The following is a 26,314-nucleotide window of genomic DNA, read 5'->3' as shown; positions in this document are numbered from 1 at the left end:
AACTTCCTTCTTCTTTTCTTCTTTACACCTTATTTTTCCCTTTAAACCTTTTTTTTTTACACCTTTTCTTCTTTTATTCCTTAAGCCTTCTTTCTTTTATCTAAACCTTCTTTCTTCTTTTTTTTTTTCTTCTTTTTTTTTTATACACCCTTCGGGTGTACCCCTCCTTAAAGGAAGTGATCTTCTTTAATTCCACCCTCACAACATCATTCTAACACCCCTAAACAACCTTCACTCTAATACCCTTACACCCTACCTATACATCCTTACATCCCTTCATTCTACCACCAACCTAACACCCCTTCCTTGCACCCCCAACACCCAAATCTGCACCCCGCTGCAAACCTTCCTTCAATTTTTTTTTTTTTTTTTTTTTTTTTTTTCTTCCTAAAGGAAGTGACCTTCCTCCCTTCCACCCTAACACCCACATCTGCATCCTCATGCAAGCTTCCCTCAACAACCTTCCTTCCACCCTACCATCTAAATCCCACCTACCACGCAACAACCCACCTACCACCCCTAACAACCTTCCTTCCAACAACCAACACCACTCTATCAATCTTCCTACCCTAGACCCTGCTTCCATAAACCCCTTCCTTCGTTAGACGCGCCTTTCTTCCTTCCTTAGACATCCTTTCTTCACACACTAACAAACTTCCTTCCAGCAACCACCTAACAACCCCTCCTTCCACCTACCACCACCGTAACAATCTTCCTTCCTTCCGCCTACCACCCACCTAACAACCCTTGCATCCATCTACCACCCCTAACAATCTTCCTACAACCCTGCCACACCTAACAAAACCTTCCTTCCACCACCCTATCAACCTCCCTTCCACGAACCACCCCTAACAGCCGACCTCCCACCCAAGCAGAATGTTTCTTTTCTTTCGTTTCTTGGAATACCAATTTATTTTCTGGACTAGGTGGAACACCCTCTCCTAAAAGAAGAAAGGGAAGAGCAGGGAGATCTAACTTTGGAACACTAACGGACAACGACACATCAACATACAACTTAACATTATATTCCACAGAAGCATCTACAACAGATTCTGTGGAAGACAATTCTACCATATATAATGGTGGTACATCACCACCCAGAAGAACGGGAACAGGAAGAACAAATACGGCACCAAATAGGCGAAAGAATATACATTATCATGCAACGTAATGTTCCTCCTAAATGACATAAATGACCAAACATAGTTTATACACTGTGTAAGGAACGGAATGCCATTTCCTTCTCTTTCTTTTTTCCTGCATTTCTTTTTTTTTTTTTCATGTCCTTCCTTCTTCTCCCTTTTTCTTTTCTTCATTTTTTGTTATTTTTTTTTTTGTTCATTTCCTCCCATTTGCATGAATAAATAACTACATAAGGAAAAATACTCCACATAGGGTGCGAAAGAAGGAAAAAGTAAAAGAAGAAAAAAATGCTTACCTCTTTTCAAAAAGAAGTATTTATATATTTAGAAAAAATTAAAGAAAAAAGTACTGACATTTTCAAAAAAGTATTTATTTATAAAAAAAAAGAAAAAAAAAAGGAGGAACATGCACTAACTTTTAAAATATAATATAATCTCAAGGGGGAAGTAGAGCTCATGTAATAAAGTGCGCACCTTTTCTGTATGTGAAAAATTATTTAGAATTTAGATGTAAAAGAAAGCAAGGAAAGAAAGGAAGGGTGCTCAGATCATATGATACACCTTCTGTATAAATAAAATTCTTTATACTAATTCAAAGGAAGGGAATAAAAGGAAGAAGGTGTTACTATTATTTATTAATCATAAAGAGGAAAATATTTATACTATAGGAAATGCTCGTATATGCGTACACATATTCATTTATATATTTAATTTGTACAATTCCTGTGTATTATATTTTCGTTCTATTCATTTTATAGATGCATGCTCACTATTTGGAATATGAATAAATATACACAATTCTAATGTAAAAAAAAAAAAATAGTCTCTGCATGTATGTGAACTACACAACATATTTGTTAAGAATTCCTAATAATCCCCTTAAAATAACAGTAAAAAATAAATCAGTTTTACGTACTGAAATTTGCCTTAAGAAAAAAATAGCACTCCTCTATATACATAATAATTTAAGCGTATAAATAATAACACAGTACTCTGGTCAATTATTAAAAATTTAATATTATAGTACATGAATGAAGGGAGTGCATGAAGAACTTAACTATTTACGTTTATTCCGTAATTCCTGTATATTCCTTAATATTCTCCTCTTCACTATGTACAGGACTGTTTGTTGAATATACACAATCGGTTATTTCTATTTAGAAGTCAAGCAGCGGTACTATTTGGAAAAAGTAAAATATTGACATACATCTGTTCATAATCATTGTCGAGCAGGAAGAATGCTGACGTATGTATTCCATATGAACATGTGGAATATAATTTTAAGAATAAATGCACCTTATATATGTAGAAGAATATACGCATGAACAATGACAACTGATAAGGAAGAGGAAGAGGAGGTCCGTTCTCTTCCCCATTCCATTCTAAATGCATAAATATGGAATGTACAAATTTGTATATAGAATATAATAGAAGGAATGGAAGCATTTGGACGAATATATATATGTAATTCTTTAATTACACTTTATAGGAATCATGTTTTAAGGAATTACCTTCCAAAAAAAATTACTATGATAGGTTCGACAGACCATACAACTGTGCTCTGAGGAATGAATTAGAAAAAAAATTGAAGGGGGATTCTAAAATTGAAGAGCGCAAAAGTATAATATCAGGTGCCGCGTGCTGTTTGTCCACAGAGAGTGGTTTCAACATGCCTGAAAACGAGAAGTGCGATTTCCTATACTATTGGATGGGGGACTACCTATGGACTGAAACCAGTGTCAAATCACTCTCAGATGCTATGAAAACAATTTACAATGCATTCGAAACATGGGATGTCACAGAAAATTGTAATAATAAATACAATAATGACATTGACAAAACCCTCTTCCAAAATCGAAAATTGGTATTCGACTACTACCACGACTACAAGAAATTGCAATCATTATTACCGAATATTGATTCACGATGCAATGTGGAATGTACAGGTTACATACAGAACATTACTGAAGCCTGCAATAAAGTAAAGTCAGATTGCCAACAGAAACAGACGAGTCATCAAAGTGATCATTTTTGTACCTGGTTCAAAAACGAAAATGAGAAAAATGCTGGTGGTAATGACTACTGTGCTCAGGACAAACTATCACAACTGAAATGTGGAGCAGCAACTGAACCCGGTGTTGTAGCATCTGAGAGAGGTCCAGGTGCCCCATCTCCCACCTCATCAGGGAGTAACAACACCACTACTGTTGCTACAGCGCTCTCTTCTATATTTGCCACAATAGGACTACCAACAGTTGCCTTCTTCCTTTATAAAGTAATTATGGAAGGAATAAAAATATAAATATTAATAATAATAATTATTAATATATATATATTTTTTTTTTATTTAAAATAAAAATATAGAATAGACTATACGTTGTGTATATACATACATCTATATATACAGGCATATATATATGCAGTACATATATATGTATACAATGCATGTCTATATCACCCCTTTCAACTTAACACCCTTCCCTTTTTTTTTTATTAGTATACCAATTTATTTTCTGGACTACGAGACACCTTCCCTAAGGGAAGCAACAACGGCAATAAAAGAAAAAAAAGATCCGCCAGGAATGACTTCGATTTGCGATCAATAGACGACTCTACAGGAACTTCCACACTATATTCAGCAGATGATTCAACCATTGGTTCCACAACAGACCATTCTACAATATATAATGTTCCACCCACACGAAGGAGAAATACTAATAGAAGAACACAACAACAACCACAACAAAGACAACAGGGACAAAGGAACGAAGGGAGGCAAAGGAAAAATGTGCATTACCATAGTATGTAGCATGTTAAGTGAATGTGGTGTTCCTCCCCACACACACCCTTCCTCCATCTTTAGGGGGGAGGGGAGCATATATATATAACCGAATCGCATAAATTTATAGAGTGTAGAAAAGAACAGAAGGATCACCCTTTTTTTTTTCTTTGATTTTTGCTCTTTTTTCCTCTTTCATTTATTTTTTCCTTTTCATTTCTATGTATGAATGACTAAATAAGAAAAGATGCTCTCCGAACGAAGGGGGTGTGCGAAAAAAAAAAGAAAAAAAGAAAAATAGAAAAAAGGAAGGAAAGCGTGGATAAATTAATGTGCAAATATATAATCTATATTAGAAAAGGGAGGGGGTAAGTCAAATAATGTAATATGCACATCTAATGTAAATGAATTATTTATAATATCTTAATTAAGAAGGAAAAAAAAAGAAGGAGCAATGAGTAAAATAGTATTACTGTACGATCATAATAACGGAGAAGGAGAACCGTTTAATGTAAAAAAAAAAATGGAATTACGAAGATGCGTGCATATTCTTTTACCCTTTTATCATATAACTTATAGAATTTAATGTACTGTACTATACTCCTCCTTACCCTTCCTCCCGCATGAGTTTGAGAGTTCACATTTTTTCATTCGTGGTTATAAGGATAAATGCTCTCACTCAAGGAGGGAATGCCATACTCCATGTTTTGAATATATATATATTGGGCATGAATAGCTCTTAATAATTTTTTTTTTAAATAATAAAGAAACGGAAGGTAATACTACATTTTTGTAGTTTTTTTTAAAGAAGGGAAAAATCATATATATCATTATATATACATATATATGTGCAAAGAAGTAGTTAAGGAGTCCACTTTAACATAAACATAAGACTCACACACACATAAATAACGCATATAACACCCCCACCCACATATAAATAACCTATGTACCATATATAAAAATAATACCCACTCACCACATATAGATATAAAAAATAACACCCACCCACACATAGATAAAATAACACCCATACATATAAAAATAACACCCACATAAATAATGTATATATGGAATACATATAAAATAAACCATAATAAACCCACATATAGATATATAAAAATAACACCACCACATAAATAACACCACACATAGATAAAATAACACCCACCACATATATAGATATATAAAAATAACATCCACCCACACATACACATATAATAATGTATATAAAGAAATAAAGGGTCAAAAATGGCAAAGCCGGTATACACATTATTCCTTTTTTTTTAACATAAATAAACATTATAAATGCAGCACGTTTCATATGTGGACAATTGCATACGAATGTGAGAAGCACATAGGAGAATAGATTTACATATGTTACTTTGTGTTACCAATTCCATATTTATAGGGAAGGGAGGAAGATCAATGTTTGGAAGGTTTACCTTCCGGAAAAGTGTATAAAGCATTCGACGATAATGTAGGTAATTCTACTTGTGCCTTTACTGAAAAAATAAGTAATTGGGAAAGTTACATATATATTGACAATTATAAGGACAAAATTAAACATGGTTTATGTTATGCATCTGAAAAGAAAGATCAGGAAGAATTACATGGGAAGGCATGTCAATTTCTATATTATTGGTTAGGTGAAAAAATGAAGGAAATACGCGGGGATTCCTCATTCCCGAATGTCATCGCCAACGTCCATAATTTATTGACAGAATACGGGTCCATTTTGCAGTGCACTGATATATACCCTAGCGTGAGTTGGTACATTTTCAGCGAAAGGAAGAAATTGTTTGATTACAAATATGGCTACAGTACTCTAAAGAAACAATCAGGGAGTAATGGATGTTCCTGTAAGCAGCAATATGATGAGTACCTACATAAAGCTGTAGGTGCACATAGCGCATTAGTTAGTATGTGTGAGAGCGATGGCAGTCCATATTGTACCGAATTTAAGGCGCCCAGTGGAGGGAGAAATAATCATGGCCTGCAAGAATTGCCATGCTCCACAGCATCTGCAGTACTACTTCCTTCAAAGGAAGAAGAGGAGGAAGAATATATGCCCGAGGAAGAGTTGGAACAAAAATTGGAGCAGCAGGAGGAAGAAGAATTGGAAGGTTTAAATTCAGGGAGGGAATATAAATGGTTAGGTAGAAGCACTACGGAAAGTTGTGTTCACTATGATCAGACCTTTGATTACGATGAACGAGAAAAAGTGAAGGGAGAGCTGCAGACTAGCGGGGTTAATGAGGGAAATGGAGAAAAGGTTTTAGGTGGTTGGTGTAAAGCGCATCAAAAGAAAGGGAGTGATCTGTCCAATAGTGATTATTGCTATTATTTGTACTTTTGGTTGTGGGATCTATTATATAAGGAACTTAAGGACATGAGAAAAGTTTCCACAGTTATGAACGAAATTTACACAAAATTGGCCCCTTGGGGAAAGGGAAAAAGTTGCAGCACTATATATAAAATTACGAAAAGTTTTCCATTCGACCGAATGAAATCCATCTATGATTATCACCAAGACAAAGAAACCATAAAAGGGAAGTTAAGTAGTGAAGGAAATAAGTGTAGTAAAGCACTCTCAAAATACCTGAAAAAAGCTCTTTCAGCTTACACAAAAATAAAAACAAAATGCGAGGTGCCAGGGAAGAATGGTAAAAAGTCTGATTATTGCACCGATTTCAGTAGAAAATATGAACAGTACTTGACTGAACTGTCCACATTGGCCAATTGTACTATTCCTGCTGTGCAGCAGCAAGAACAAGAAGAACAACAACAACAGCAGCAGGAAGAACAACAGGCACAGATACAATTTCTAGGTCCTGCTTCTGGTGGAAGTGTCCTACCAGCTGTGTCTGCTGCTGGTGGACTTGCAGTAATAGGTGTCCCATTTGTTAGTTTTTTCCTATATAAGGTAATTACCACAACACAATGTACACAATACAATATACACAATATATATTCACACATATATATATATGTATATATATACATATATGTATGTGGACATATATACGTATATGTATATATGTATATGTCTTTCGCCCACCCTCTTTTTTCCTTTAACAATTGTTAGTACAATCTTCTACCCCCCTGGATCAGTAACAAATTTAAAAGAGGAAGTAATAGAAGCAGGAAAAGGAGATTCGCCGTCGAACGCAATTTCGAAACCCTCACAGCAGACACCTCCACACTATATTCAACAGAAAGTTTAACAGCAGATTCGTCATCAACAACAATGGACACATCTACACACTATTCCACAGACAATTCTACCTTATATAATGAAGAACGATCATCACGACCATCACCACCACCTGGCCAAAGAAGAAGGGTAGCAAATAATAATAACAGACAACCTAAGAATATAGTTTATCAGCGCATATAGCGACACATTGGAATGTAATATACCCTCCATTAATTATAAATTGTGTATTTAATGTTTATTCCAATCCTCTCACGACTAATTATATAATTAGTGTATGTGCAATGTTCCTTCCTCAAATTATAATTAGTGTATGCAATGCTCCTTCCTTTTTCCCATACATATATATACATTAACACCTTCAGATTCCCTTTTTTTAATGCATCATCTATATTAGTTGTTCCCACTTTTTTTACCCTACCCCCTAATTACATTTATTATAAATAAAAAGGGAAAAAGGGAAAGGATAGGAGCTCCAAAAATGAATAATACATAGTGTTACTTGGGAAAAAAAGGAGTTGCAAACAATGAAATGTTAATACAGTACTTGTACTATACTTAAGGAAGGTACTTTCGTCTTTAAGTAATTCTACTATAGTCATTTTAATTCGATCGGAAAATGCTCCTATACTAAATAACTGCTAAACTGTTATGCCTGTTCATGGAGAGGGGGGGGCTTGCATCTCCAAATTATGAATAATATATTTTTTCTTTTAATAGCGTTCCCATTCTTTTTTTTTCTTTTTTTTTTTTATATTTTTATATTTTTTTATATTTTTCGCCCTAAAAAATATTAAAAATAACAACAAAACATAAATCCATAGCAGGCACGCTCAAAAATTTTCTTCCCTGCCGAAATATCTGTTCAAAAGGACGAAAAAAAACAATTATTTATTATTACTAGTGAAAGAATAAAGAAAAGAAAAGAGAGGAGTGCGTGTATATAATAATAATATAGAATTTCTTGCATTATTATTGTGTGCAGTACAATAATATAATGCATATACATATATACATATAATGCATGAACGGTCCCTTTGAAAAAATTAAAAAATTTTTTAAACAATATATATATATATATATATGTACATCATCATTAATCAGAAGAAAAGAAAAGAAAGGAAAAGAAAAGGAAGAAGAAAGGATAAGTAAAATAAAAAAAATGAAAAAAATTTGCATATCTGTGTGCTTGTTCATAATCATTCCTATAATATGTACAAAATATTCAACACACAAGAATACATTTGCACATATTTTGTATAAATAAATAAGGAAGAAGCAGTTGGAAGGAAAGGAAAGGGGTGTAAGGAGGAGGAAGGAAGGGTCTAAGGAAGGAAAGGAAGTAACCCTCCTTAGGAAAGAGGAAGAGAAGGAAAGGAACACAACCTTCCTAACATATATAAAAATTCACATTCCACACATATATATACAACAACAACATAACAGAAAGATAAAAAAAAATATATACACCTATAAAAGGTGATGTTCGGTGAGGATGATGATGTTGATAACAATATGGAAGATCCTTCGGATGAATTACCTTCTCACAAGGTATATAAAATACTTGGAAGTAGCAAATGTTATTCTGATCAAGGAGGCATCTACCGAGGGAAGCGCGATGAAATATCACGAAAATCCCATATTGGAACATATGCAAACAAAATTATGGATGCCTGGTGCTACGCAATTTGGAGGGAGAAATACAGCATGAAGTCACATCCTGGGGAACCATGTTATTCCCTATATTTTTATTTAGGAAGTTTATTCTATGGGAATTCAAGTGATACAGAATTTTCAAACCGTATGAAAACGGTTTACGATGTAATAAAGGATGCTCCCTATAGAAATAAGTGCTACATTACATACCCAGATAGTATTAAAAAAGAACTGTTCCATGATCTAAAAAAATTATACGAATACTCACAGGACCATGAGCTCATAGAACAGAAGTTACAGTCTAGTGAGGAAGCTTATAGGAGCAAGTACTGTACGCGTCTGCATGAAGTCATTTCCGCATATGATGCTGTACAGAGGGATTGTGACACAAACACTGGTAGGAAGTACTGTACAGAACTGAAAGGTAAGTATAAGAAGTACAATGAGGAAGGACTGTCTCAATTAACTTCAAAGTGTGAAGAAGTAGCACTTGAAGCAGAAGATCCAGCAGTGGCGAAAGGAACAGTACAAACGCAAGTCAAACTAACGGTACAAAAAAAAAAAAAAACAACACCACCTACATTCGTAATGTGTACATATATATACATATATATGTATACTTACATATACATATATAAATATGTATATATATATATATATATATATGGTATATATATGCCTATATATATGCTACTTATATATATATATAACTCCCCACACACACAATACCCCTCAAATACTTATAGAAAGTGAATTTAGGGATGTTAGAATCAAATATAAAATATTATAAACGGTTCATAGACAGTCGCGATTATTGCAGCTACCCCTGTTTCCCAAGAAAAAAAATATATGACAAGTTGAAAGCATATTTTGGAAATGACAAATATGCTAATGTAGTTGCGAGGGCCCTGTGCTATGCGTCCACAAAAATATGGGGGGACAGAGAACCCCGCGACCCATTCTGCGAATTTTTCAATTTTTGGTTCGGGCATTTGTTGTATAAAAAACTGAATGATGAATCTAATTTTTCACAAGTAATAGAAGCAATTAACAAAGAATTAGGTCAAATTCCAGAGAAATATAAATGTCCCCTCCCAGACACTACCATTAACGACGCCACTGACCTCAACAATAGAAGAATAGTCTATGAATATTTCATAGACCATAAAAAAATAACAGAAGATTTGAGTAGAGCAACTCCCACTTCTGATTCCAAACCTGCTTCTCCTCCAACTACTAAACCGCAATGTGATAAAAAATATTCCGAGCACCTAAAAAGCATTGTTTCAGCGTTTAATGCACTAAGTAGTAAATGCACCAATGGGGTGGAGAACGACTTCTGTCGTGTTTTCAATAAAACATATAAAGCACTTTTTGAAGGGGATAAACTATCAAAATTAACATGCACCCTTCAGGAGGAGGAAGGGGCAGAGGAGGAGGAGGTGGAAGGAGGGGATGACCCCCTCCTTCCTTCCCCTTCTTCCCTCTCTAGGGTTAGTGACCTTCCTGATGACGACGATCAAACTGGCAATTGCACTGAACAGTTGAGTGAAATGTTAGACACATTTCCTGGCCAAATAGAGAGTGGAAGTGGACCAGGAGCAGGAGCTGCTCCCATCATTGTTTCTTCTATATTTGGTGTAGTAGGATTACCAACATTTACTTACCTTCTTTACAAAGTAAGTATAATTAACATAATTATAATAGAGCTATATATAAATGCATATATGTATATGTATATATAAGTACATATGTATATATATTCATATATATATATATATCTACATATATATATACATATGTGTGTATATATATATACATATGTTGCATATGTGCATACTACCCTCCCCCTTTTTTTTTTTATTTTTTTTCCTTTCCCTTTCTTCTAGTACGGTCTCTTACCTTCCTGGATAAATAACACTTTCTTTGGTAACAATTTTGGAAGACACAATAATAATAGAGGAGGTGGAAGAAAAAAAAGGAGTGTAATAGAACGAAGATTGAATATTGGGACGGAAGAAGCTTCAACAATTGGCTCAACAACGATAGGTTCAGAATCCAACTTCAGGGAGGAGGATGATGGTACTACGTTATATTCTGTCCCTTATGTTAGATAAGTTCCTCAGTTCTTTCCTCTGTATTTCTGTAGGAGAAGAGGAGGAAAGTAAAAAAAGAGGAAAAAAAAAAAAAAAAAGAACATTCCACACCCTTCCACCATTCCTTCCAAGCACATTCCAACACATGCACAAAAAAGAGGGTGGACTCATTGCGACACGCAAAAAATGTAACTTCTCTTTTAAGTGTTTTATATTCAACTTCCCATTCAAAATTTGAAGCAATACAAAAAAAAAAAAATTTTTTTTGAGCACATATATGCAAACACATGAACATATACATATATATATATATATACATCTACATATATAATGTTAATGCTCAAAATATGTAGGGTTTATTTGGTACTCCACGTTCCACTGCACCGTCAGAAAAATTCGTTGTCGGAAAGTGCATACCACATCTTTTTTCATAGAGGAAGGGAGGGAGAGAGGAATGTTGATTATTTGAACTTAAAAATTTTAGAGTAATATAAATATGTAATAATGAAATCATTTTTCTTTTCTCATTATTTCAAATTATCATAAATTCTATATGCATATTTTATTGTGTACGTTGTAATAATAAATTCTTTCTTCATTTTAAAATATATATATGTAACACACCTACAATGAAAACAATAAAAAGCACTATATATCTCGCCCACGCGCAGCGGTACAACACAATTGATTGAATTTAACACATTCTCTATATTCAACACAAAGAAGAATAAAATAATAATACGATCTATTAATATAAACAAAGAAAAGGAGAAAAAAAAACATCGCCCCTTTAAACCTTCCTTTGCGCTTAAAAGAGGAAGAAACAAACAAAATGACACCCTTTTCTGCAAAACATTCCATACTCCTCACCTTCGTACTCCTGTTCTTATGGGAACACTATAACCCTAACCATCACCATGTATGATAAGAACAACAATGTTCTAAGAATTCGCGCACATATATTTATAATAATTAACCTTTCTTTTTTTATTTTGCTAGAGGGGGAGGGGGGGAGAATGTGTATGTATAAACCGTAAAGTACTAAAATAAAAGATATATATACACACATATATATATATATATATATATATATATATATATATATATATAAGGGCAGTAATTCCTAATAACCCCCCTCCCTTTTTGTTTCATTTTCTCTTGCTAATTCTATTTATATGAAAGGAAAAGGAAAAAAAGGAAGGAACGGTAAGCATAATTGTCATGCGGGCCTACTATTGTGTTTAAGGAACAGTGAGGGGAAGGGGGCACATTAATACATAGAATTTAATGAGTATTGAGAAAGGGGGAGGGAGTAGAAAGGGCAAAAATAATATTAATGAACAATAATAAACTAAGAGAGGGGAAGGAAAAGGGTGTATACCATAAAGGAACAGTGCTGTGTAGAAGTATATATAAACATTTTCCTTGTTAAAACATATAAATGAATATTTTTTTTCGTATATACACACACACTCTCCGTGTGGAGTTATATATGTATAGTTAATTTTTGCTCCACTAAATTGAGCTACCCCAGTAAGTATAAATAAATGCATACATTTAACGAAAAAGGGAAGGTGAAGTACTCCGTACATTAAGGGGGGCACTACATACATATGTATATTAATAATTCCTTAACAATTCCTTAATAATTATTAATAATTTTTTTTTTTAATAATCCATTCTTTTTTAATAATACTAAAATGGAAATTTTGAATAAACAACTGAAAATTTTCACCTAAGGAAAGAAAAATTGCACTTTCCCCCCTCATATATACACGCAATAATTGAATAAAAAAAAATGAATAGTATTAATGTGTGTGTTCGTGTTGGATAAGAACTTACAATAATTGAACAAATAAGCACACATGAGTCATTGAACAATAAATAATTGAACAATAAGTCCTAACAATATAATGGAAGGAAAGAATGAATGTATATGCTGAATTTAACACTCCTCCTTCCCTTGTTCTGCCCCTTCCATAAATTGTGTTCCTACTTCTTTACTTTAATTATATATATACATATAATAATTTTTATGCATATGTGTGTATATTATTACTATTTAAAAATTAATATACATTATTAAGAGAAAAATAAAAATTCAAACATTCAAATTCACCGAACAAACAGGCAAAAATAAGCACAAAAAATTTTTGCATACATACACCTTCCTTACACTTCCCTCCCTTATACTCCCATCTTATGCTGAATGTACGAACATAAACAAAAAATTTCAATATAAAGTCATTACATATAGAGAATTGTACACATAAACCATAACCATGCCGGATCCAGCAAAACAGGTTGGTTTGTTGTTCTCTTCTTCTTTTACTGCTTAAAAGTGGATACATAATTGTGGTGCAAATAATATTTCATGCAAAATATATTGGAAATCTGGAAATATATATATTCCGCTAATTATAACATTTCAGGAACTGAATTTAAAGGAATTACACTCATGGACAGATTTTTACCATGAATTAGAAAGCAGCACGGTAGAATGTACAAATAAATGCAAGAGCAATATAGCATGGATTTCAAGTAAGTGTTCGGGAAATAAATGTAATGTTAAAGAAGAACAAATTAAGAAAGCAGCTGGTTATGCATACGGAAAGTATGAAAAAGGCGAAAGCAAATTATTCAAAGAGGAACCCTTTTATTTCTTATATTATTGGATTGGTGATAAATTACCCAAAGGCGGCGACAAAGATACCGAATTCCGAGGTAAGATCAAATCTATATGCGAAGAGATAAATAAATTCTGTGAGGGAGGGAAATGTGGAATTCCTTGTGATGATCTTGATAAGGTTATTTTCAATCACAGGAAAAAAGTGTTCGATTATTCCTATGATTATAATTACGTAGAGAAGGATTTACTTCAGGGAGATGGGCCCACATGTGAAGGAGGATGGTCGGATTACCGGGAGGGAGTTTCCTTAGCATGTACTGCTGTGAACACATACTGCGATAATCCTGCAAATAAAAGTGGTCAATATTGTAAAGAATTCAGGAAAAGGTACGCGCTTCCCTGTAATACAGCGGAACTGTTAGAACTCTACTGTGGAAAAAATTTTGATCTGCAATCTGAAAGAAGAAATGCAGCAGAGGAAGCACAAAGAGCATCCCTTCAAGCAGAAGCAGAATTAAATGAAGCTGTTCGTTCCGCCACCACCACATCCTCCCTTTCTTCTATATTTGGCACATTGGGAATGACAGTCGCTCCCTTCTTATTGTATAAGGTACAATTACCACAACAAAATGTACAAAATATACCTATATATATATATATATATATAGACCATACATATACTTCATATATGTATGTATATATGGTATATATTCCATCCTTCCCCCTCTGCTTATCTTTCCTTCACACCCCTCCTTATTTCAGTATGATCTTCTACCTTCTGGAATAAAAAACCTCTTTGGACATAATAATAAAAGTAGAAGAAGAAAAGGAAGATCTACCACCCGACAACAACAACAACAACAACAACAACAACAACAACAACAACAACAACAACAACAACAACAACAACAACAACAACAACAACAACAATTGGACGACTCTACCACCGATGGGTCCACAGTAACGGACTCAACAATAGCAGAATCAACATTCAACTCGTCAACAGATGATCATTCTACCATATATAATGGTAGGCTAATATCCGACAGCAGTGTAGGAAGAGGAAGGACAAACAATGGACAACAAAGGCAGGGAAGGAACAAACAAGAACAAAAAAATATACGTTATCATCCTAGGTGAAAAAAAAAATGTCCTTCCCCCCTTTTTTTTTCTTTCCTTCTATTTTTTTTCCTTCCTTCCGTTTGTATTGTATGAACAACTGCATAAGGGAAGAATACTTTCCACTTGGCGAAAAAAAAAAAAAAAGAAAGAATCTTTCCAAAAAAAAAAAAAAAAAGGAAAAAAGAGAATTTAAAAAAAGAGAAGGAAAAAAAGGGTAAATATATAATATATAGTATAAGATTGAAAGGGAAAGAAAGGGGATGGAAATGGAGAAGCAGCTCAAAAATAGTACATAATATGTGCACATATATTCCACATATAAATGAATTATTTATAATACACTCATGTAAAGAGGGGAAAAAAGAATAAAAGAGATAAACTACCTGATAAAAACAAAAATAATCTACAAAAAGAAAGGCGATAAAGAGAGAGGGAGTCTCGTATATATAAACAATAACAGGAGCGTGTAAACAACTTTTAATAATTATCTAAGCAGAAATAATACATCAATTAATAAGCACATCAATTAATAAGCACATCAATTAATAAACACATGAATAAATAATGAACACATAAATTAATAATGAACACATAAATTAATAATGAACACATATATTAATAAACACATAAATTAATAAACACATCAATTAATAAACACATCAATTAATGAACACATCAATTAATGAACACATCAATTAATAAATACTTAAATTAATATACACATGCACAAGCTCTAAATAGGAAAAAAAAAAAAATTCAAAATTCCATATTTATCATCATAAAATGAACAGAAGAAAAATATGTACACAATTATATGTGTAATCCGCATATATAAGGAGTGTATGGACAACGTTAAAATAAGTTTATTCTATACAGAAATGTGTATGAACCATGGGAAACGAAGTACTATACACAATTTTTTTTTTTTCTTTTCCCCTCCTACTCAAAATGAATGCATACATATATATATGCGTGCACGCACGCATAATACACTGTATATAATATAATAAAAACATAAAGTTATACAGTAATATACACTTACACACACCCCTCACTTCCTTCCCTAATGATCACATTCGCAGCAGCAGGAACAGGAGCAGGATCAAATAGGATGTCGTTTTCATTTACCTTCCGAAGCAGTGTACACTACATTCAATAATACCACAGAAGAGTGTAATAATAATGGTAGAAGTAGTTGCGAATCAGTGGAAAAATCACTAGAACACACATGCAGACAATCTGAGAACAATCCAAATAATGCGCAGAAAATTTTAAAAGGAGGGTGTTATGCATATAAAAAGTGGAGGGACAGTTCGTCCGATGAGCTACGCTGTAATTTTTTATATTATTGGGGAGGAAGTAAGCTGTCTGATGCGCAAAGCAGTGTTCAGAATTTTAAACACATTATGGAAGCGATTTACGGAAATCTGGAGGAGTTGGGAATGGGAAGAGGGTGCCGTGCTATATTCTACAGTGGTATTGACAGGGACACCTTCAAAAACATGAAATCCGTGTTCGATTACACCCAAGACTACTCCACTATTAAAAAATATGCACGAGGTTCCTCGACTCCAGGGTCGTCTTGTGCTGAAAAATATGCTAATTACCTGGACAAAGTCCTTTCAGCCTATGATTATATGAATTTGAAATGTAGAAGTGGGAATGCAGAAAATAGTGAAAGTTGGTGTACCCAATTCAATAACATGTCTGCTAATCATACTCATGAGGAGGTGCTAAAATTAAAGTGTTTATTAAAACATACAGATGAATGTCCCATCTTACCTGGAATTATAAATAACATTTCCTATGGAATGTTAACCACCGCATCCATATTGGTCACCTTCTTCTTCTACAAGGTAAGAATGATTACAATGATTACCATGTACAACCATATACATTTGCTATATACACACACATATATATATGTACGTATATATGTATATATAAATATATGTCTACATATATATACATACATATATTTATACATGTATATATATATATACATGTATGTGTAATTTTACCCTCCCTTCCCTTTTATTAGTACATATCATTATTCCCTTTCCCAAGAAGAAATTCCTCTATTGCCAGGAGCAACAAGAGAAGAAGGGGAAGGGGAAGGTTTGTTCTACATAAATCAGACACAGAGGCTGAAAATTTTACCAATTACTCTACCGATTACTCTACAGAGAATTCAACATTAGAATCAGGAACAGCGGACTCCACATTAGGGGACTCCACGTTCGACTCTACAGCAGAGTATTCTACCACTGTATATAACCTTCCATCCAGGAAAACAAATAATAAACAAAAACAACAGAAACAACAACACAATAGAAATAATATAGCTTATCGTCGCATGTAACATGTAATATGTTCCCCCTTCTTTCCTTATTTCCTTCATTCCTTCCCCTTCCACATTAATTATATAATTAGTGTGCCTGTGTTTGTGTATATTGTCTCTTCTGTAAGAACTATAATAATAATAATAATGTGTGTATATACAATGTATTCCTCCAAGATTTTTAAAGAAAGTGGCGCGAAAAAAAAAAAAAGAAGTGCCTACCCTTTTCAAACAAGTATTTATATATTTAAAAAAAGAAGGGAAAAAGAAAAGGAAGGAAAAGGAAGAAGGTACATGAATATATGTAAAAAGTATAATGTGCACATTTAAAGAGTAGGAGGAAGTTGTTAGCTTAAATGCTACAATGTGCGCCTTCGGTATAAGTGAATCATTTAAAATGTACTCATTAAGAAGAGAAGGAAAAAGAAGGGAAGGGACGGGTTATTTGCTGGGAAGTAATAAATAGGAGGGAAGAAAATTTTAACAACAAATATTATAATAGAGGTGCATATATTTTTCTTCCCTCTTATTCAATGAATACCGTTCTCCGTGCTACATCCTATTTTAATTCCTTTTATAAATTCATGCTCCCCCCCGCATTAAATATTAATGAATGTATATATAGAGAAGGGAGTACTGCGTATTTATGTGGTATATATGTTAGCAATTCCATGAAGCCCCTTTAAAAATAACACCAAAAGCACAAAATAAATAGTGCATATGCTAAAATTTCCTGTCACAAAGGAGAAATTGCGCTCTTCTATGTATGAAGCATTTGAGGGAGGATGGGGGAGAGTTCGAGTAAAGGAAGTAATATAATACTATGAATAGTAAAATGAAATTCAATAATATAATGCATAAATAGAAGGAATGTATATGGGGGAATGCATATTTTTATGACTCCTCCTCCCTTCCCTTCCATTTCATTATTATTCATGTACATTTATTTATATTTCATTGCAGTTAAATGTGCACATATAATCATAATGGTATGATGTATGAATATATATATAGTGTACTATTGTTTTTTAAGGAATGAGGGGTGTGTAGTACTCGGAAAAGGGAATAAAATTTTGACATGTACACCTCTTCATAATCATTATCATAGAACGTGCGCAGAAAAGTTCTCATATATGGAATATTCCGAATTTTTTTTTTTTTGGGGAGGAGGGGAACATATATATATATATATAAACAGCACATTTCATAACATAAATTTATTACTTACATATATATAAAATGCACATTCCACATATATACAACAAAGAAGCAATGTATACATATGAACAATGACCCGAACCATGGTGACAAAAGTAATACGCTTCCTTCTGCAGCATGAACAATTATATATATGAAGTATATATAATATTGCTCTGTGTGCAATAACACACAATAAAATGCAAAAAAAAAAAAAGTAAGAGATACCCACATTTATACATATTCTTCTAATTATGCTCCTAGGACGCATGCTTGGATAAGTTACCTTCACAAAAAATATATGCTGCATTTGAACAGAACAATGGTGGCAAACAGCAGTGTAAGGAGAGGAATTCTGTGACGAAGGATATAGAGAACATCTTAAAAGACAAATTAAACCAACACTGGAAAAATGATGAAAAGAAATGTGCAAAAAAAATTACAGAGGTTTGGTGTGATGTATCTGAGTTGACGTCGAAGAAACAGGCATGTACCGTAATTTGCGATTTCTTTTATTTGTGGCTACACAATAAATTATCTAACATCTTGGGACCTTTTATATCAGTTGAGAATACTATGAGGGATATCTACACTAAATTGGAGGGAAGGTCCAGCGGCAACCAATGTAGTTATGAAACTACGCGCGGTAATAATGGCGAAAACTTTCTCCAATGGAGAAAATTAATATTCGATTATTATTATGACTACAGAACTATATGGAACAAACTGAAGGATTGCAGGCCCCCGGAGTGTTCCTGTAAAAGGAAATATGATGGCTACTTAAATGGAGCTAAAAGCGCTTATAGCCAAGTAGAAGCAAATTGTGGATCGGAACTTCATAGTAATGATGCCTTTTGTACGAAATTCTGGAATAAGAAGTTCCAACAAAGTGGAAGTGATGGAGATGGTGGTAGAAACCCTATCCCAAAACCAGGGGACTTGAAGAATAAAGCTATGAGAGGGGAATCTCCATCATCACCACCAGGCGAGGAAGGGGACGAGGAAGAGCATCTCCGTTCCTGTTTGGAACAGCTGTCTGCAGCAAGTATTGCATCATCAGAACATACGTCAACAGATCAGTTGCCACAGGTGGAGGGAGGTGGAAGTGGTGTTGCCCCAATCGTATCTTCCACAGTTGCCACATTAGTAGGACTACCAGCGGTTGCCTTCTTTTTATATAAAGTATACAATTATAATTTATAGTAGGAATAATAACAATATTATTCATATTTACTTTTATAGACGGAACAAACAAATAAATGTAGATTAAAATGTGCATTAGTATGTACATAATACATATTTCTACCCCTCCCGCACACCCATTTTTTCCCTTTAATAATTTTTAGTACAATCTTTTACCTTTTCCATTACGTGAAAAATTACGAAGCACAAAAACAAGAAAAAAAAGATCTACTATGCAGCGCAACTACGACACACTCACAGAAGAGACCTTAACGGAATACTCCACAGCGGACACTTCCACAATAGTAGATGATAGAACAGAAGTGTCTACCATATATCATGAATGGCGGCCACCACGTAGCGGAAGAACAGGAACGAATAATAATTGGAACAAACAACAAAGAACAAATATCAATTACGGTCGTATATAGAACATCCTACGTAATGTACCATGAAATGTATCATTAAATGTGTAATATTCCCACTCCCTCTCTTCGGAAGGGTAATATAAATTAACGCAAGGTTTATACAATATAAAAAGAAGCAAAATGCCATTCTTCTTTTTTAACCCTTTTTCTTTTTTAATTCTTTCCTTTCCGTTAATTTAAAAAGGACTAATATAAATATTTCTATGTTGTACTCGCCCCCCGCCCTTTTTCAATCATTCATTGTATAAATGTACACGTTCTTCTTTTACTACATATTCACAAACGTAAACACTTAGAGGGGGGAAGGAAGAAAAGGAATGCTCCACATACATACGTAAACTATACCATATTTCTACTAACAATTTTTTTTTAAAATGAACAAACACTCCTAAAATAAAAATAAAACATATAAAAAGAATCAGTTGTACACGCTCAAAATTGTACATTTAAAAAAAAAAGAAAAAAAATTACGCTCCCTTCTATATGTATACATAACAATTAAGTGATATGAGCAGTAGTATAATGCTTCGAACTATTACCTACCATCTTATAATATAATAGAATAGAATTAGAAAATAATGTATGGGCGGAGTGAAAATTTTTTGAATATTTTTTTTTTTTTCGTTGTATATTTTTTGTAGTACATTACACTTTGTTCGTACTTTTTTTGGTTAAGGGAAATAATTTTTCATAATGATTTCGATACACATATGTGTATAGGATGTGTTGTTATCTTTATTTGATAAATTAAAAGGAATGTGTAAACTAATTGGAAGGAATGTTAAAATTTAATATTCATAATCATACGGAGGGGAAGAAGTTTCACACTTCTTTAAATATATGAATAAATGAACAATTTCAGGGTGAACTTAATATAAGCAGAAATTTACGTGAAAAATGGTACAAACAAGGGAAATATTGGGGGTCTGCTATTTTCTTTGAAACAGATAAATAAATATTATTCCTGTAGTATCCTCTATGTGCCCTATAACGAATTAAGGCGTGTACAAATAGAAATATATATATCACTTATCACATTTATAGGACGTTCATTTAAGGAGTTTAACTTCAAAAAGAACATATGATGAATTTGACGCAGGACGGAGTTCTTATAGTATATTCTGTAAGTGGTTGGATGATACAAAGACTAAATTAAGGAATAGTTTAGGGGACCATCAAAATGTTAAAGATTATGTAGATAAAATAGTAGAAGCCTGGTGCTACGGATATGCACAGGGAACATCAGGTTTTCCCCATGGTCCAACTTGTACTTTATTTTATTATTGGTTGGCAGATAAATTATTGAACGAATTAAAAGTCGGTACTTCATTTTTGAACATTATGAAAACAATATATGACGAATTTAAAAGTATTCCTGGCGGAACAACCCATGGCGCAGGAAATGATTGCGGAATTATATACGAAGATGGCATGGACGAAAACCTTTTTAAACATGCAAAAATATTATATGAGTACCAGCAGGATCGTCATATTATAGAGGAACAACACCTGAAACCACCCACTAAATCCTGTACTCCAGAGTACATTAGCCATTTACAGAACATTACTACAGCATGCAGCGCTGTAACTGAATACTGTAACAAACCTAAAAATAAGGATGGTTCATATTGTAACCAATTCAATGCAGCGAAGGACGGAGAAAGTGGTGGTTACTGTAGCGCAGATAAGCTACAAATACTTACATGTGACTTACAATCTACACAAGTACGAGTGGAGGAACCTGGAGCACATGATGAAGCAGGAATAGCTGGTTCTACTCCCACCGCAGGGAACCATGTTACCGCTGCTGTCTCCTCCATCCTAGGAATAGGAGCAGTTCCAGCACTTGGATACTTTTTATATAAGGTAACAATTACCACATTACAATTACAATTACCATTATAGTGAAATTATATATAACAATAATAATAATCATTATTATTATTTCCTCCCTTATTTAAAAGGGAAAAAAACATGGAGAATGAACTGTATACAGTGCATCATATATATACATATACATATACGTATATATACTTACATATTTACATACAACCATACATATATATATATATGTACATATATGTATATATATGTTATATATATGTATGTACATATGTATATGTTTATGTGTGTGTGTATATATGTATATGTTTATGTGTGTGTGTATATATGTATATGTTTATGTGTGTGTGTATATATGTATATGTTTATGTGTGTGTGTATATATGTATATGTTTATGTGTGTGTGTATATATGTATATGTCTTTCCCCCACCCTCTCTTTTCCTTGAACAATTGTTAGTACAATCTTTTACCTCTTCCGTTACGCAATAAATTAGGAAGAAAGGGCACAAGAAAAAAAACAACAACAACAGCAGTTGAAAGTGACTTTGATACATTAACAAATGACAATTCTATAGTGTATTCAACTGTAGCAGACACTTCAACAACAATATATACAACAACCGATAATTCCACAACAACCGATAATTCCACAACAACAGATGATTCTACAATAGACGACGATTCCATGACGGAATATTCTGCTCCACCGTATGCAGGACGAAGGAATAATAGAAGACAACAAGAAAGGCAAAGGAATAGGCACAATAGAAATAATATACGTTACCAAGCAATATAACATTTCCTCCCTACACACGGAAGGAAGGAGCAATAAATAACACTGCACACAGAATTCATACAATGTAAGAAACGAAGTGATATTTTTTCTTCGCTCTTTTTCATTTTCCCCTTTTTTTCATTTGTGTATGTTTTTGAATAACTCTCTGCTTAAAGGAACAATATTCGCAGGAAGGTACAGAAAAGAAAAAAGAAAAAAGAGAACGAAAAAAAGAAAAAAATCCTAACCTCTTTTGAAAAAGGTTGTTTTAATATTTTAACAGAAGGAAAGAAAAGAAAAAAAAAGTAGGAACATTATTACTAAGGTACTATAAACGGGGAAAGGAAGGAATAAAGTGAATGCATTATGAGAAGAGTGTGTGTTGTTATAAAAAAAATAAGTAGATTTTCTTTTTTTTTTTTTTTCCTTCCTTCTTTTTTCTTTCTTTCTTGAACACAATAAACACACAGTTCCTTCTGTATTATATCCTACTTCCTTCTTATTCCTTCATTTTATAAATTCATGCTCCTGAGGGAGGAAACGAATAAGTACAGGTACATGTGTATAGAAGGGAAGAAAAAAATATATTTCCTTTATATATAGAGGCTCAACAATATGTACGTTAAGGAAAAAATTCTCCTTCATAATCCATTTAATAATAGCAGTAGAGCGTAAATTCGTAGTACACGCTGAAATTGCATGTTAGGGAAAAAAATTCCGCTCTTTTGTATATATGTAATAATAATAAGAACGCGCATGAGGTATAAATAATAATAATATAATAATCGAATATTGCGAATAACCCTTATACAAAGTACTATAATATCATAGGGGTACATGAATAAAGGACTGTATATAAAGGACTATGCTCTCTGTACATTTTTTTTTTTTTTTTTTTTTATTCTCACCCTAATTATTTCTACTTTTTGCTTTACATATATGTGTATACTGATTCGGATATATATGTATTGTATATTGTATCTAGTGAAAAATTAAACAATATGTATCATTAATGGGGGGGAATAAAAATTCCATAACAATTCAAAATGAAGGAACAGGCAAAATTATCGTGCATATGTATTCTGCATGAACATATGAACACATCCTAATATAAATTTTACTATATACCAAAAAAAATATACATATGCTGCAGGGAAAATGGCAAAGCCGATAAAGGTTCATTCTTCTCTTCCCTCCTTCTTTCCTTCACAGCATGAACAACTGCATATTTAGTATGTAGTGTTTTATGCATAACACAATAAATTGAGAAAAAAGTAAGAAATACACATTTATACATACGTTCTGCCTATCTTTATTCATAGGAGAACCAGAATCACTGTAGTGTGGATCAATTACCCTCTAGAAAAATATATAGTACGTTCAATAATGGCAAAAATGGATGTGCGAAGAGCAGTTCTAAGACAACAGAAATAGAAAACATTTTGAAAGGTAAATTGAAAAATGAATGGGTAAGTGGTGACGAAAGTTATGCACAAAGAATTACCAAAGCTTGGTGTACCATATCTAGAATGAATACAGAGAAGAAGGAAAAATCACCACCATGTTCAACAATATGTGATTACTTTTATTATTGGTTAGGGGATAAATTATCTAACAATTTGAGTGGATGGGGAACTACACTTCAGGATATTATGCCACAAATCTACACTAAGTTAAAAGACTCCAATGTTCAATGTGAATATATACCTATGGACACCACTGTTACCCATAACCTTTTCCCTAAAAGAAAAATAATATTCGATTATTGGCATAATTATAAAACGATATGGAAGCAGCTGCAGGGGGACGGCGACTCCTGTAATACCCAATTTGACAGCTACCTTAGTGCAGCTGAGGCCGTTTATGGACAAGTAAGTGCAAATTGTGGGGGGAAAGACCGCATTAATGATGACTTCTGTAACAAATTTAGGAAAAAATTCAAGGAGGGTGCTGGTAGCAACAATATTACAGAACCATCAAAATTGAAAGATAAAGCTACGGGAGGGGGGGACCCTCCACCATCATCGGACGACGAAGGGGACGAAGCAAATCTGGATAGTTGTTTGAAACAACTGTCTTCAGCAGTTTCTTCACAACATTCAGCAGTTGCTGCATCATCACCACAGGAAGCTCCAGCACTTCATTCATCATCACTACAGGAGGGAGGTGCTGCTGCTCCCAGCAGCAGCAACACCCCTGTCGCTCCAATCGTATCTTCTGCAGTGGCCGGAATAGGCCTACCAGCAGCTGTCACCTTCCTTCTTTACAAAGTAAGTAATTACAACAATTATAATTACCACTATATATATATGTGTACATATATATATATATATAATACATGTGCACACTTCTCATTTTTTTTATTATTAGTATACGCCCCTATCTTCTTGGTTTGGTAACCAATTTGGGAATAGCAACAGTAGCAATAAAGGAGGAAGAAGAGCAGCAATTAGAAGTGCCTTTGATACGCTTACCGAGGACAGCTCAACATACGGTTCAACAACAGCGGACACTTCATCAACAATAGGTTCTATAGAAACTTCTACCAACTATAATGGTGGTGGGCCACCACGATCACCCACAAGAGGAAGGGCATATAATAGAAACGAACAAAGAAGAAGGAATATTGGTTATGGTCGTATGGACCGTTGAATGTGATGTTCCCCCCCCCACACAATCTTCCTAAAAGGGGGGGGAAGGGGGATGATGTTCCCACACAACCACCTAGGAGGTTCTTACAACCTTATATAAGGGGGCGGAGGTTTCCACACACCCCAAAAAAGGGAGGGTTCCACACCCCAGGGAGGAAGGGGATGTTCCCCCCTACTACAACCACCTCCCAAGAAAGGAGTGTTCGGAAGTGATTGTTCCCCACACGGTCATATACTTGACTATGGAGTATCATATTTATTATTCGAAGATCTAAGAAGGAATATATAATGATCTGACATTGTAAACCTATAAAAATGGAGTACCAGGTAGAACTCCACGTAACGGAACACTTGTAACACCTAACCCTTTCCTTCCCTTCTACATATTTACCTCATATGTGTTCGTTATAATACCATTCAAGAACTTGCACTTTATATAAAGTTCCATCGGAATATGCACGTATGGGAACGTGCATTCGCATTCATTTATTTATTATTCACAATGTTATATTATAATAAATAGCTCCATGAATTGTAATAATACGGTAAATATGTGCTCCCCACATAGGGGAGTAAAATATATACTGAGGAAAAGGGGAGTGAAGGTTAGCTCAAATAGTACATAATGTTTATTTCCTATATATAAATAAATTCTAGTGTATTTATCAAAAAAAGGGAGAAATAGGAATAATTTCTTTTTACTGAACACTTATAAATGAAAAAAAAAAAAGAAAAAGGGGAAGTATATTTTGCACATTAGTTATATGGTACATGTTAACAATATTTTTCTAAATGAACAACCACCACTCCTTCCCTCCCCCATCCTTTTAAAATAATAACAATCAAGCATGAATTAAGTAACCTAAGCAGAAATTTTTATCTGAGAGAGAAAAAATTGTGTACCCCTATTGGTACAATAATTGAATAAGGTAAATAATAATATAATAATACTCAAGGGGAGGGAGGGGAGCCACTAAGCCATAAACCAACAATAATGGAATAAATAAATGAAGGGAGCAAAGATATGAGGGAAAAAGAATGTTTACATCCATTCATTTCCCCTTATGTTCTATTTTTTTGTTATTGTAGCACATTTGTTACTATTTCCACACTCCTCAATTCTGCATAATAAATTCGTAAACGTGTATAATGTGTTATCGCTCCCTAAAGAATTAAGCAATATATGTACATCATTAATTAGAAGTAAGAAAAAAGTAAAAAATTTTTACATACAGAAAAATTTTATATACAGAAA

The 26,314-nt window shown here is 33.6% G+C and overlaps 8 protein-coding genes across 8 annotated transcripts; all 8 read left to right on the top strand.

Moving 5' to 3' along the window:
• Positions 1-2,811: 2,811 nt before the first annotated feature.
• On the top strand, positions 2,812-3,444 carry PCOAH_00013070 (Variable surface protein Vir7-like protein; the record flags this gene model as incomplete). Its single annotated transcript, XM_020058116.1, has 1 exon — positions 2,812-3,444. The coding sequence occupies one exon, from the start codon at positions 2,812-2,814 to the stop codon at positions 3,442-3,444; it is 633 nt and encodes a 210-aa protein (XP_019913791.1).
• A 1,728-nt stretch (positions 3,445-5,172) lies between these two features.
• Positions 5,173-7,321, top strand: PCOAH_00013060 (Uncharacterized protein; the record flags this gene model as incomplete). Its single annotated transcript, XM_020058115.1, has 3 exons — positions 5,173-5,184; positions 5,333-6,847; positions 7,010-7,321. The coding sequence occupies 3 exons, from the start codon at positions 5,173-5,175 to the stop codon at positions 7,319-7,321; spliced, it is 1,839 nt and encodes a 612-aa protein (XP_019913757.1).
• Positions 7,322-8,620: 1,299 nt separating this feature from the next.
• Positions 8,621-10,539, top strand: PCOAH_00013050 (Uncharacterized protein; the record flags this gene model as incomplete). The annotated part of the gene is made up of 2 exons (XM_020058114.1): positions 8,621-9,343; positions 9,541-10,539. 2 exons carry the CDS (start codon positions 8,621-8,623, stop codon positions 10,537-10,539), a joined length of 1,722 nt encoding a protein of 573 aa, XP_019913727.1.
• A 2,633-nt stretch (positions 10,540-13,172) lies between these two features.
• On the top strand, positions 13,173-14,483 carry PCOAH_00013040 (KIR-like protein; the record flags this gene model as incomplete). The annotated part of the gene is made up of 3 exons (XM_020058113.1): positions 13,173-13,193; positions 13,323-14,049; positions 14,338-14,483. 3 exons carry the CDS (start codon positions 13,173-13,175, stop codon positions 14,481-14,483), a joined length of 894 nt encoding a protein of 297 aa, XP_019913694.1.
• Positions 14,484-15,532: 1,049 nt separating this feature from the next.
• PCOAH_00013030 (KIR protein) lies at positions 15,533-17,003 on the top strand (the record flags this gene model as incomplete). The annotated part of the gene is made up of 3 exons (XM_020058112.1): positions 15,533-15,544; positions 15,724-16,497; positions 16,683-17,003. 3 exons carry the CDS (start codon positions 15,533-15,535, stop codon positions 17,001-17,003), a joined length of 1,107 nt encoding a protein of 368 aa, XP_019913645.1.
• A 1,280-nt stretch (positions 17,004-18,283) lies between these two features.
• On the top strand, positions 18,284-19,382 carry PCOAH_00013020 (KIR protein; the record flags this gene model as incomplete). Its single annotated transcript, XM_020058111.1, has 2 exons — positions 18,284-18,295; positions 18,444-19,382. The coding sequence occupies 2 exons, from the start codon at positions 18,284-18,286 to the stop codon at positions 19,380-19,382; spliced, it is 951 nt and encodes a 316-aa protein (XP_019913886.1).
• Positions 19,383-20,637: 1,255 nt separating this feature from the next.
• PCOAH_00013010 (KIR protein) lies at positions 20,638-22,469 on the top strand (the record flags this gene model as incomplete). The annotated part of the gene is made up of 3 exons (XM_020058110.1): positions 20,638-20,652; positions 20,834-21,655; positions 22,350-22,469. The coding sequence occupies 3 exons, from the start codon at positions 20,638-20,640 to the stop codon at positions 22,467-22,469; spliced, it is 957 nt and encodes a 318-aa protein (XP_019913851.1).
• Positions 22,470-23,566: 1,097 nt separating this feature from the next.
• On the top strand, positions 23,567-24,963 carry PCOAH_00013000 (KIR protein; the record flags this gene model as incomplete). Its single annotated transcript, XM_020058109.1, has 3 exons — positions 23,567-23,584; positions 23,731-24,678; positions 24,892-24,963. The coding sequence occupies 3 exons, from the start codon at positions 23,567-23,569 to the stop codon at positions 24,961-24,963; spliced, it is 1,038 nt and encodes a 345-aa protein (XP_019913819.1).
• Between the last annotated feature and the right edge of the window lie 1,351 nt (positions 24,964-26,314).

This window comes from Plasmodium coatneyi, chromosome 6 (assembly GCF_001680005.1).
Source record: "Plasmodium coatneyi strain Hackeri chromosome 6, complete sequence".
Classification (NCBI taxonomy): Eukaryota; Apicomplexa; class Aconoidasida; order Haemosporida; family Plasmodiidae; genus Plasmodium; species Plasmodium coatneyi.
This window is presented reverse-complemented; position numbering and strand designations above follow the sequence as displayed.